This window comes from Chanodichthys erythropterus, chromosome 14, assembly GCF_024489055.1.
Source record: "Chanodichthys erythropterus isolate Z2021 chromosome 14, ASM2448905v1, whole genome shotgun sequence".
NCBI lineage: Eukaryota > Metazoa > Chordata > Actinopteri > Cypriniformes > Xenocyprididae > Chanodichthys > Chanodichthys erythropterus.
In genome coordinates this window covers 45,110,472-45,123,900 of record NC_090234.1, presented here as the reverse complement: position 1 = coordinate 45,123,900, position 13,429 = coordinate 45,110,472, and the positions used below count along the sequence as shown (strand labels likewise).

General features: G+C 35.4%; 1 protein-coding gene across 7 annotated transcripts in view; it reads left to right on the top strand.

The window, feature by feature from the left end:
* The window catches only part of kalrna (kalirin RhoGEF kinase a), a 296,510-nt gene that overhangs the window by 265,645 nt on the left and 17,436 nt on the right, over positions 1 to 13,429 (top strand). For 4 of the 7 annotated variants that reach the window (XM_067410579.1, XM_067410578.1, XM_067410576.1 and 1 more), the window contains 8 exons: positions 1,046 to 1,138; positions 1,230 to 1,280; positions 1,467 to 1,544; positions 2,798 to 2,983; positions 4,713 to 4,884; positions 4,976 to 5,196; positions 6,287 to 6,543; positions 6,926 to 7,578. In XM_067410579.1, coding sequence (XP_067266680.1) covers positions 1,046 to 1,138; positions 1,230 to 1,280; positions 1,467 to 1,544; positions 2,798 to 2,983; positions 4,713 to 4,884; positions 4,976 to 5,196; positions 6,287 to 6,543; positions 6,926 to 6,950 — 1,083 coding nt within the window. In that variant the 3' untranslated portion in view covers positions 6,951 to 7,578. Of the gene's footprint in view, positions 1 to 1,045; positions 1,139 to 1,229; positions 1,281 to 1,466; positions 1,545 to 2,797; positions 2,984 to 4,712; positions 4,885 to 4,975; positions 5,197 to 6,286; positions 6,544 to 6,925; positions 7,580 to 9,845; positions 9,982 to 10,543; positions 10,607 to 12,530; positions 12,559 to 13,429 lie in introns of those variants that run through there. The other 3 variants (XM_067410582.1, XM_067410577.1, XM_067410581.1) reach the window with 3 other exon arrangements.

Genomic DNA, 13,429 nt, shown 5'->3' with positions numbered 1-13,429 from the left:
TCTTCGGAACACAAATGAAGATATTTTTGATCTAAGGTTTTTTTCTTATCATCCATAGAAAGCAATGTAATTACCATCACTCAAGGTCCAGAAAAGTAGTGAATAGATTGTTAAAATAGTCCATGAGACAGTGGTTCAACCTTAATGTTATTAAGTGATGAGAATACTTTTTGTGTGCAAAAGCAAAACGAAAATAGCAACTTTATTCAATAATTTCCTCTCTATCCTGTCTGTCTCGTACACAGTTGATGTAGTGAACGCAGTGCAGAGCTTTCATGTTTACGTCTGAGCGCTGACTCATTATTGGCCGGCTCCTGCGTCAGCATCACACGCATGCATTGTGGTGCTTATGTTAACAGCGTCGGCCAATACTGAGATGCCGTTCAGACGTAAACACGGAAGCCTGCACTGCGTCAGCTGCATACGAGACTGACAGGATAGAGAAGAAATTGCTGAATAAAGTTATTATTTTTTTGTTTTTGCACAAAAAAAAATAAGGTTGAACCACTGTAGTCACATGGACTATTTTAACAATGTCTTTAATAAATTTCTGGGCCTTGAATGATGGTGATTACATTGCTTTCTATGGGGGATTTAAAAAAAAAAGAAAAAAACTCTGGGATTTCATCAAAAATATCTCAGTTTTTGTAGCGAAGATGAAAGAAGGTCTTACGGGTTTGGAACGACACAAGGGTGAGTATTTAATTAATGACAGAGATTTGATTTTTGAGTGAACTAACCCTTTAATGTCCCTGACAACCTCTGAAGTTTTTCAGCCTCTACCTTTTTCAAGACATATAAACATATGAGTGGGGTGTTACTGATATAATTCAAATTTGTGTTAACTACAGACCTTATTTCAAGCATTTACCAAAAACCTGTTCCAAAAACTCACTGACTTTGGGATGATGCAACCAAAAGTTCAAAAACTGCCAACTTTTTTCTGGGTTTTGGACTCATTTCTGCAGCACTCACTTCTAAAATAAAAAATAAACAATTAATCGTCACAAGCATTTTATATTCATGTGTCTGTTTTGGCTCACAGGGGATTCAGCAAGACGTCAACTCAAGACTAGGCATCAGTGATTTTCTAATTAAACCCATTCAGAGAATTACTAAATACCAACTTTTATTAAAGGTACAGTAGAAAAGAAGTCTTTGATGCTGCAATTGATACCAGTAATAAATAACAATGTTTTATTAATGTACAATATATTTTATTGCTTAAGGACTTTTTGAAGTACAGCATGAAGGCGGGGTTGGATTGTCAGCATATAGAGGTAAAAATGAAGTGCTCACTTGTCTTTTTAAAAAAAAATGGTCAATCATAAAATGAGCTGATTGCATTTCAGATTTTTGTAAAAAATAAATAAATAAGAAAGAAAGAAATTGATATTTGAAAAGTTGAAGCAGTTTTGATTCATTCCCAAAGGTCATACAGGTTTTTGTTCATTTTCTCTTCACAGAAAGCAGTAGACCTGATGTCCCAGGTGCCCAAGCTGTGCAATGACATGATGAATCTAGGAAGACTGCAGGGATATGAGGTATTCTGAAAACAGCCTCACTTTGCTCATTCTGAAATTTTATTGAAAAGATTTGTCATTTGTATTCGTTATTAAATCATCTACATTCAAAAAAATGATCATTTTTAACAGAAAAGCAAGCATAGGCTTCTGCATGCGTGATTTGTTATGACAGAAAGCATGCAAAGAACACTCCCTTTATAATCACTAAAAAACTATCATCTCAGTTCATTGCAATCTCACAAAGTTCCTTTATAATCAATGCAGCTGTCTACACTGCACAATGAATCGTTTATTTACATTGTATCTACACATCACTTGTTATAATGAGAGGATCCGTGAGCATGCAGTACTATTATGGAGAAAACTGATCCTAGACCAGCAGTTATGGGTAGTTTTCCCTCTAAAAGTAATCAGAACGCAGAGGAGGGTTAAGCCTTGCCCAGCCTACAGCCTGGGACACACCAAGTTGACGTCAAAGAACTAGCGGTGACGAAAGATGACTATGTTGTTGCTCCGTCGGCTGCGCTTGAACACAACAAAAAGACTACTGGCGACTGCCAACTAGCATGTGTGTTCTGTGCCTGCGTGTAAGTAAATATCTATCTATATCTGCAGGTATCAGTAGTCTATTTTCATCATTCAAAACGAAATAAACAAAACTAGGATTGCAGATATTCAAACCAAAACAAAGCAGCGCTTGCTTACCATTTTGAATATCAATCATGTGGATCACTTTCTTCATTCCTGTCGGCTCATGTTATTATAAACATGTAAAATATTTGCGCATTCAAATGCTCAGGTAAGATGACATAAAATTATAACAGCCTTCTTTCTGTACCGTCTTCTTTACTCGCTTTCTTCATTTTCACATTTATTCTCGTGCACTGACTCGTTTAGTAATCTGAACAGCCAATCAGAGTTCTCTCTCTGACTGACTTGCCGAATCGGCCCAAAAAAAAAAGCGGCTTCTGACAAGAGCCAACAGTGCGGAACACACCGGAAAAAACTAAGCTCAAAATCGGCCCAACATTGCCCGACGGCAGACAATCGGTTTGGTGTGTCCTGGGATTTACACACACTCCAGGTGTGCAGTGCAGGTCTCTGGGGTAAACTTTAACCCTATTTTAAATTTAGCATTTAAACACAAATTAAAAGTCCTCCACAATTTGTGGCATCTGTTAATGTTCACTTGAATATATCATAACAAGTGAGTTCATTGAAACACTAACGATCTCAGACTGATGAGTTTGTATGTTGTTTGTGTACTTCAGGGGAAGTTGACGAGTCAGGGGAAGCTCTTGCAGCAGGAGACGTTTTTTGTGACGGAGCAGGATTCTGGTGTTCTGTCCCGCAGTAAAGAGCGCAGGGTCTTCCTGTTTGAACAGATCGTCATCTTCAGCGAGCTCTTACGCAAAGGCTCGTCCACGCCAGGATACCAGTTTAAAAAGAGCATCAAGGTAACTGCATCACTGTTAGTCGTTGAGTTTGTTCATTGTTGTTTTAAGCCTAAAGTTAAGATAAGATGGAAAAACAGTAACAACAAACTGCTGAAGACCGCAACATTTATTTTGATATTCAGAGGAACGCATGCAGAACATAATTACATTTTCACCTAAACACCGCTCCCAGTAGAGTCCAGGGGCCGTATTCACAAAACATTTTATGTTGCCACCAAGAGTTCTCCTAAATAGCAGTAAAAGTTCTTAGCTAAGAGTTTAAAACCTATTCACAAAGCTGCTGTGACAAACTTTTACTAAGGAAAAGACTGAAGTCTTAAGCTAAGAGTAAGGGCGGGGTTGACCTTGTTGCCATGGAGTATACACACAGTGATTGGCTGATGGGGAGGAGTCAGTGATTTAATCATAGAAATATAGAATGAGGTGTCATGTTTTCATATTAAAATAAAGGTTTTAAAATACAAATGTTGCCCTATTCAAATAAATATTTTTAATAAAAATGTTGACATAGTCAAAATAAATGTTACCATTGTTGTCATAAAGGTTTTAAAATGTAGGCAAAGAGTAACTAATTAAACTAGTATATACAGTTTATTTTACACCTCTTGGATGTCTGCATCAAATTATGTTTTATGACAAAGTTTAGGAGAAAAACATTCAAACGGTCTATCTAATCAGTTCGAGCGGAGGAATATATACACAGACAAGAGCCGACTCACCTATAGTTACTTTGACAGTTTTCTGCATCCCTCCGCCAACCCGCCCCTCACTCTCGGCTGGGGATACGAGGGAGAACTTTGGGTTTGGGCTAAATTTCAATCTCGGAGCCCTCGATCCCATTGGACAGCACACCAAGTACACTTAGCATATTTCTTTTTAACTTTATTTAATCATTTGTAAGTGTGAACTCATGAAAACCATTGCCACAGGTAATCGGACAATATACATTTATTTGTTATAGATTTTTTTTGTTTGTTTGTTTGACGTCTCATCATAGATTCAAATCTATAAATCAAAATGTATTGCATTTATGAAGAAAACGTTCCGCACCCAATGGTCTATTGCTATTGCCTCAATGGTGTACAGTGTTCAGTGTCTTTGGGTGGATTAGGACTGTTTGTGATTTGGTCTTAGTGACTTAGGAGTTCTCTTGACTACTCTAGTCCTCTAACGTTTCACAGACATAGGAGCTAGTTTTAGCACTAAAATGCTTTGTGAAATACTCTTAAAGCTAAAATTGGGACTGACACGCCCATTATTTTTAAGAGTTTCTCCTAAATCGGCAAGTTAGGAGCTACTTTTAGCCATGTGAATACGGCCCCAGATGTTTGCTAACAGTATACCGCTGCAATGGTATTTCAGACTACTTTTTACACCTAAGCGAAGAACAAAAAATAACTTGTTCTTCTTATACTTGTTGTGAGTATATCGGGACCCTAAGAGATACCCACGACTGTAGTTTAAACGAGTAAAAAGACATTTTTATTGATCATCATAGCGCAGACACTGAACAAGGATAAAACTTTGTAGTATGCATGTGCTAGTGCCTGTGTTCACACATGATATCAAATGGAGGTAGTGCATTTGGCTGTATGCATGTGCTAAGCATTTGTGTCAAAACTTAATTATACTTTGGGCTTTACTGTTTGTGAGTTCTGAAAATCACAACGCTGGTTACTTGGCTGAAGCTGATACTAACGTGTGTGTGTGTGTGTGTGTGTGCGCGCAGGTGAGCTTCCTCGGTCTGGAAGAGCATGTTGAAAACGATCCGTGTAAGTTTGTGCTGTCGTGTCGTGGGTCATCTGAACGTTTTACCCTGCAAGCGGCAAACACAGACATTAAACAGGTCTGGGTTCAGCATATCACCGATCTACTAGACTTACAGAGCAACTTCTTGTCAGGTAAGAAAACGTCCATGTGAATCTTAAACGTGCTGTTAAACTCCCCTCTTGTTGAGCTATTGAAATCATTGGTGCATCTATCTATCTACAGCTCTACAGTCACCCATTGAGTATCAGAAGGAGCGCAGCGGCTCTCAATCTCTGACCCGAAACTCTTCCAGCAGTGGGCGAATGGGTCAGTCCAACAGCAGGCCCAGCTCCACTGCGTCACTCGGAGCAGAAAAACCCTCTCTGTCTGGACGGAGCTCCACCCCGTTAAAGCTATCTACCTCCAACGGTGGTCCATGCTATGACTCGGACAGATACCACAGGGTGAGGACACGGCACCTCTGCTAACATTTAAACATGTGCATGCTAGAGTTTATAGTGGCTCAGAGAACACTGTGAACCCATTGATTAGTGCGATTGGTTGCGAACATGACTGTCCATCATGTGTTCATAAGCTGAGAAAACTTTTGCTGTAACTCACTCAGTGTAGACATCTCAGAGTGGTAATGTTTTCCAGCTGCTTTTGGAATCAAATTATTGTATTATCACTTGATTTTAAACATTCCATTAAATAGTCCATCAGAGTTCGTACAGTCACTTTCACAGTAACAAAACACAAAAACCTAATTACCTTTTGAATGTTATTTTGGTCCCCTTCCTCTGTAATTGGTTCCAATTATTTATTCCTAAAAACTAGGGCTGGGACAATACATCGATTCTCCATATGAATCTGGATCGATCCTGAAATTTTCTCTCTCTAATCGATTCTGAGCTGAACAGCAGATGGCAATATTGATATTTTTCCAATTTCAAACATGAGTCTTCTGTAGTTACATCGTGTACTAAGACCGATGGAAAATGAAAAGTTGTGATTTTCTAGGCTGATATGTCTAGGAACTATACTCTCATTCCGGCGTAATAATCATGGAACTTTGATAACATGGTTGCAAGGCACGTTCCCTGTGCAAGCAGGGGGTCACATGCGCTGAGTAATATCATTACGCCTGCTGCACTCATGGTACGGCAGCAAAGTTCCTTGATTATTACGCCGAAATGAGAGTATAGTCCCTAGCTATATCGGCCTAGAAAATCACAACTTTTCATTTTCCGTCGGTCTTAGTACACGATGTAACTACAGAAGAGTCAAGTTTGAAATAGGAAAAATATCAAAACTCTTTGGTCATTTTTGAGCGAGATGCTAACGGTCTAATCAGATTCAATGAACTATGCTAAGCTAAGCTAAAAGTGGTACCGCCAGACCCAGAGATCGGCTGAATGGATTCAAAAATGGTAAAACTCAACTGTTTAACTCTAGGGGAGTTGGAAAATGAGCTTATTTTCAAAAAAAGTGGAGTGTTCCTTTAAGGTTAGGTTTACTGTATGCCGCATTCGTGGATGTGTTTTTTTCTTACAGCAGTTTGATGGTGTGGGCTGTAACGGATCATCGTCCTCTTTGATGGTGACTCAGGACTATAACGCACTGAAAGAGAACGAGATCTGTGTCACGCAGGGTGAGACGGTGCAGATACTGGCCACTAACCAGCAGAACATGTACCTGGTGTACCGACCCGCTAACAGCCAATCACCAGCTGCGGAGGGCTGGGTGCCGGGACACATCCTGGGCCCCCTCACTAAACCCCTCATAGACACTACTGCTGACTCAAACATCAAGTAAGTGTCAGTCAATACTAACTGGAGCTATGATTGGATTTTTTTTTTTTTTTTTTTAAACTGCACGCCCGTTTTTGAACACTCCCCCCACCCCATTCTGTTGGAACTAACCCGGATGTTTTGGACCCTTTTGCACAGGAAGTTTTGATTTTCTTCTTGAGCTTTTTTCTGGGCTAAAAGTAAAAAAAAAAACACGAACAGATAAATGTTGAAAGGACTTTAGCGAAGCCACATTGTTGTTATTTTGTAGACTGAGGATTTGCAAACATCAGTGTGGAAATGGACATGTCTGGACACTTATTTCAGTTGCTAACACCATTTTTATTGTTTCTTTGTTTTGTGTTGATATAATTTCTCTTTTTGTTTTTGTGTGTGTGAAAAGGAAAAAAAAAGTGAAGGTCTTCTGAAGGATTTGGCCTGTTTCTCCTGACGGAGAACATATACTGTTGTCTATGGCAATTTTTTATAGATTGTGTATTTGTTTTAATTGTATTTTTGTATAGACTTTTTTTGTTTGTTTTCTTCAACAGGATCACATGTTGGCTATTTACTGTAAATACTGTTGGTCTGTTTACTGTTTGTAGCACATTCCTGTAAAAAGCCTTTTGCACTATTTAAGTGAACCTTTATTAATGAAGTCAGGTTTGTGCAATAGAACTACAGTTGCAATGTTGTAGTGTAACTAATAATTTGAAATGTATTATTTTAAATATGTAAAATAAAATTTTGACATGCGCATGACTTAACAACTTAGTCAAGTAGACTGTTTTATTTTCCTTTTTTAATATAAAATAATAGTGGTGCATTTTAAGAAATCCTTCATTGTGTTTGCAGTGTTGAAGTGGTGCATCTTATTTTTATTATGTCTTTCATTTGTTTTATTTCGTAATGTAGTGTGTAGAACACTTATTTTGCTTTTGTACTAACCTCTCTGGTCCTTGACAGTAAAGGTTTGTGTGTGAATCAGTATGTGCTGTGAATGATATGAATGATTGCTGTTCTCACACAAACCATGTGTCCACCATGCTGTGAGGATGTAGATTTATACCGCTCCAATTTTTTTTTTTTTTTTTTTTTTTTTTTATGTTTTTGAAAGAAGTCTCTTGTGCTCATGAAGGCTGCATTTATTTGATCAGTATTACAGTACAAAACACTAATACTGAGAAATATTATTACCATTTAACTGAAATGTTTCTATTTGAATATATTGTAAAATGTCATTTATTCCTTTGATGGTAATGCTGAATTTGCAGCATCATTACTCCAGTCTTCAGTGTCACATGATCCTTTAAATTATTATAATATGCTGATTTACTGCTCAAGAAACACTTTATTTTTATCAACATTGAAAACAGCTCCTTAATGTTCTGTGGAAACTGTAAAAACTTTTTCAGGATTTTTTGATAAATAGAAAGTTAAAAAAATAGATTTTTATAACATTATAAATGTCTGGTAAAACTTTAGATTAGGGTCCAATTCTCACTATGAACTAGTTGCTTAATAGCATGCATATTACTAGGATATTGGCTGTTTATTAGTACTTATGATGCACATATTAATGACTTATTCAACATGACCATATTCTACATCTCTTAATCCTACCCAACACCTAAACTTAACAACTACCTTACTAACAACTAATAAGCAGTAAATTAGGAGTTTATTAAAGCAAAAGTCATAGTTAATACTGAATAGTGAGAGTTAGACCCTAATCTAAAATGTGAACAGTGTGGTGTCAAATCAATTAATCACATCTAACATAAATGTTTGTTTACATAATATGTGTGTGTGTAATTATATTAAATTTTTATATTCTATATATACATCTGTGTATATAACACACGTATTTCTGCATATATATATAATATATATATATATATGTATGTGTGTATGTATATATATATATATATATATATAATATATATATATATGTATGTGTGTATGTATATATATATATATATATATATATATATATATATATATATATATATATATATATATATATATATATATATATATATATATATATATATATATATATATATATATATACATATATATACATATATATATATATATATATATATATATATATATATATACATATACATGGTGGTCAGAATAATAGGCACTCTTGGTAAATATGATCAAAGATGACTGTAAAAATAAATCTGCATTGTTTATCCTTTTGATCTTTAATTCATAAAATTTGCAAAAAAATCGAACCTTTCATTGAAGGAAAATAATTGAAAGTGCGGGAAAATCACATTATGAAATAAATGTTTTTCTCCAAAACACGTTGGCCACAATTATTGGCACCCCTAGAATTTTTAGCATTCTAGGGATGTATATTCCCATTCATTTTTTTTCTTTGCACACCAGGGTGCTCAAAATATCTAAAGCATTGAAAATCCCCATTTCCACTATCAGGGCAATAATTAAGTTCCAATCAACTAAAGATGTTACAAATCTGCCTGGAAGAGGACGTGTGTCTAAATCGTCCTAATGCGTAGTGAGGAGGAAAGTTAAACTGGCCAAAGACTCTCCAAGGATCACAGCTGGAGAACTGCAGAGATTAGTTGAGTCTTGAGTCTCAGAGCTGTTATCTTGGCAAAAGGAGGTTGCAAAAAGTATTCAATAAAAGGGTGGCAATAATTGTGGCTTTCAATGAAAGGTAACATTTTTGCTAATTTTATGAATTAAAGATCAAAAAGATAAACAATGCATATTTATTTTTAGAGTCATCTTTGATCATATTTACCAAGGGTGCCAATCATTCTGACCACCGTGTGTGTGTGTGTGTGTGTGTATATATATATATATATTACACACATTTATGTTAACACAAACTTTTATGTTAGATGCGATTATATAAATATTAATATATATATTTCTGACCCTAAACTTTTGAACTACGTATTTAGGTATAATGCAAAATCTGATTGTCTCTGAGTTCTAAATATAAGAAAACAAAGAATTAACAGTACAAGATTGTACTGGTGTAATTAATATTTGGGCACACTTAAGAAAACACACTAATTCAAGCACACTTAAGCACGTCTGAATGCTGTACTTGGGTGTCAAAATACTTTTTGAGGCATCTATAAATGGAACTGGATGATGATAAAAATAGGTTAACAATACTCAATATATTGCTGTTTGCTGTTTCTTTTTATGGACTTCCCTTTTTCCCTCCTGAAATAATTTTCCCCTGAAGCACTTTAATTTGCTTTGCCTCGCTATTAGATTTGCATTTCAACCAGCGTTTTTTGGTTTGACAACTTGATGTTTTGACACAACAGGAAATCTCTCTCGTGGAACACGCTTCGCGCTCGCAAGCGTGCAGAGAAGGACAGTGCGCCACTCAAAAGTGACATAAAAGTTGAGAATGGACTGCGTAAGCCAAAGGAAATTCTCAGCAGCAAGGTCACTGAGAAAGTGAGTAGGATGATGAGGAGGGTGTGTGTGTGTGTGTGTGTGTGTGTGTGGGCTGCATCCTCACCTGTGTGAAAATAAACACTGAACACATCACTCACCCCAGTTGCGTTTGCCCAGTGACAGCACGACACTGACAGAAACACATGATGTTTCAAATATTAGCTTTTGTTCCATTTTTTTTTTAAAAGCCATTATATATATTTTAATTAGAAAAGTTGAATGATTATGATTATAATCTGCTAACAAACTGCATGACTTTAAATATATACTCTAGTACAGTACAGGTTGGCTAGGTTTTTTTATTTATTTATTTATTTAGATCCCAATACTTCTCAATAAATAAATAAATAAACATTTATTAACTTTTTTATTATCATCATTATTTTGATTTAGTAAAATACTACAGTATAAAAATGATACTGATAATGATATGAATAAGTTTTTATTTTTATTGTTGTATTCCTGTCACTTTGGCCTGGGGTTCTTTCAGACTGTAACTCCGTCCCTCTGTATTCCTGTACTGTGAGTGTGTAACATTTCTCTCTCTCAACCCGAACCACAGGAGTCCCGCAGCTCAGACGAGTCCGATTGTGAGGATGAACTAGACCCCAAAACTAGTATGGAGGTAGAGATGCTGATCTCAATGCATGCTGCCCTGTAGATTTATATTTGTTATGTATTTATTTGTAGTATTATTTTTAATAAACTGAATTGAATAGTAGGTAGGAACAGCTTTTGAAGCTTAAAGTCAAAGAAATGTGTGAACCGCTTTTGCATTTTATTTGGCCTAATTTGTTGTTGGTGAGTTATTATTTTAACTAATTGTGTGGAGTGACTGGTATAAAGGGTCATTCACACCAATAATGATAATTGTAACAATAAAGTTTTATTTATCATTAATTCTATGAAAATAGTGAAGTTCACCCCACAACTATATCGATAATAACATTAAGGAACAATAATTGCTGAGAACTTTTTGCATTTTATGAATTTGATTTGACAGCCAATCCGAATTCACCCAACTTTAAAGAACTTGGGCATTTGAACTGTTATAGTTATCTCTGGTGTGAACGGGCCTCAAGCCTAATGAAAAGCTTTTGCAATGTTCAGGACGAAATACTAGCTTATACTGTAATCAACATCTCAAAGAGTATAGCTGTCACATGATCTCACTGAGTGCATGTTTATTTCAGTGGCTTTAAAGTTCTTACTGGAGAAAGTGTGTTCAGTTAGTGGCCAATCTGCAAAAATCTGATAGAAGTATCTTTTTTTTTTTTTTTCTTTACCTCAAATCAGGCTTTTTGTGACTGTTCTAGAGCAGAAAGACCACGTGATACCTCTATCAGAAAGGCGACTGGCTCTTATAACTGAAAGGCGGGACTGCCAGTGTGTGTTGCCAGTCAAATAAAAGATATCTGTGTTTGATATTACTCGTTTATACATCACACTAGAAATCCACAGTCAGGTGGATTTGAAAATCACAAGCAGTGTGTTCTGGTTGCATACTGTACTTCACTTCCAATGTATTTGGTCCAGATTCAGGATTTCACATTCTACACTGCAGAAATTGTATCAATAGTATGGTAGTGTGCTATTGCAAACAGACAGTGGTTGAATACCAAATTGCATTCTAACATACTACTCTATTTTTCCCATATCTTTATATGCAGTGTTGGGAGTATCGCATAACAAGTAATGGAAATTACATAATCAGATTACTTTTTCACGCATTACTTTTCAATTTACAACAAAATATCAAAGTTTCTTTTTCAAATAAGTAACGCAAGTTACTTTGTTTTCCCATGTATTGACTGACAGCTCTCCTGTCCCCATGTTAAGTGCAGAGGGCTTGTATGTGAACATGATCACTTGCATGAAAAATTTAGTATTCCTCAAAATGAATGAAAACAGTGAAATGCAATCTCTGAATACGCAATAATTAAATGTTATATCACATAAATATACTTTGTATTTAATCTCACTTTATTAACCAATGCCTTTGCTGTTGACCTTTGATGATCCAATTCAATCATACTATAGGCAAAAATGACTTTTTTTATTGCTCAAGTAAGAGTGTTGAACTTCCTTCTCCTGTATCCTATTCTTTAATCCAGAATGGCAGCACAGCTGAAAGGTTTGTTTGAGCTGCGCCCTCTACTGTACAGGTGTAAAAATGCATTTCCTTCAGCCTGAGGCTTATTCATTTCACTTTTGGTGTGAAAGGGCCTTTACATTAACAACCATTTAATAATGAAAAACAAACAAGCAAGCCCAGCCCAGGTAAGAGAAAAACAAAAACGTAACGTAATGCATAGCTTTCCATAAAAGTTTTTTTTCCCCACTTTCAAATCTCCAACGGAACACTGTTTATATGGCAGAAATAGTCTGAGTAGTATGCCATTTCAAATTCAGCCAGTGTCTGTCATCTCATGCGATGGTGCTGCCCTCTGCTGGCTAGTGCTGAAGTGACACAACATTAAGCTTTCCTTCAGAATCAGTGCTTTTGACCCTCTGTATGCATATGTAACACTCATCTGTCTGTTTTGCAGTTGTTGAACCCTAATTTCATCCAAGAGGGTGAGTTTATGAATGTACAGATGCTGTGATTCAGTTTGTCTGTATTTTTCACTAGCAGGGTAAGATGTGGGAAGATGCCCCCATTAGACGCAATGTGCATTTACTTTTAGAATATATATATATATATATAGATAGATATATATATATATATATATATATATATATATATATATATATATATATATAATATACATACATACATACATACATACATACATACATACATATTAGAACCTGTAAAAAGTTTGAAAACATTACAATTTTTAAATGTTTTTGAAAGAAAAATTTTATTAAAAGTCTCTTATGCTTGCCAAGGCTACATTTACTTGGTAACAATAAGGTTCATTAGTTAAAGATTATTTAATGTATTATCTAACATGAACTAACTATGAGCAATACATTTGTTACTGTATTGTATTTACTAATCTTCGTTAACATTAGTTAATGAAAATACAGTTGTTCAATGCTAGTTCATAGTGCATTAACTAATGTTAACAAGATTTTAAGAATGTATGTAAATAAATGCTTGGTAAGTGCGATTCATTGTTCATTTTATTAGTGTTTTTAACATGCTGATTTTGTGCTCAGGTAACAATTCTTGAATCATTTAATTTATAAAATGACGGCAGATAAAGCAGATAAGAGATTAATTTGAAATGTAAATGTATTCTGTGACATATACAGACATATGAATTTATACATATTTAATAGCCCACATCTTACCCTATATATTTTGTTGAGTGGTCATATGTATGTCACATGTAGCTTGTTTTAGAATTTGAATTATCCATGTGAAATTTTATATTATTATTATGTGCATTTTTTTTTTTCTTTCAAATACAGTCCAAGTGTATAAAGTGAATGTGTGGTA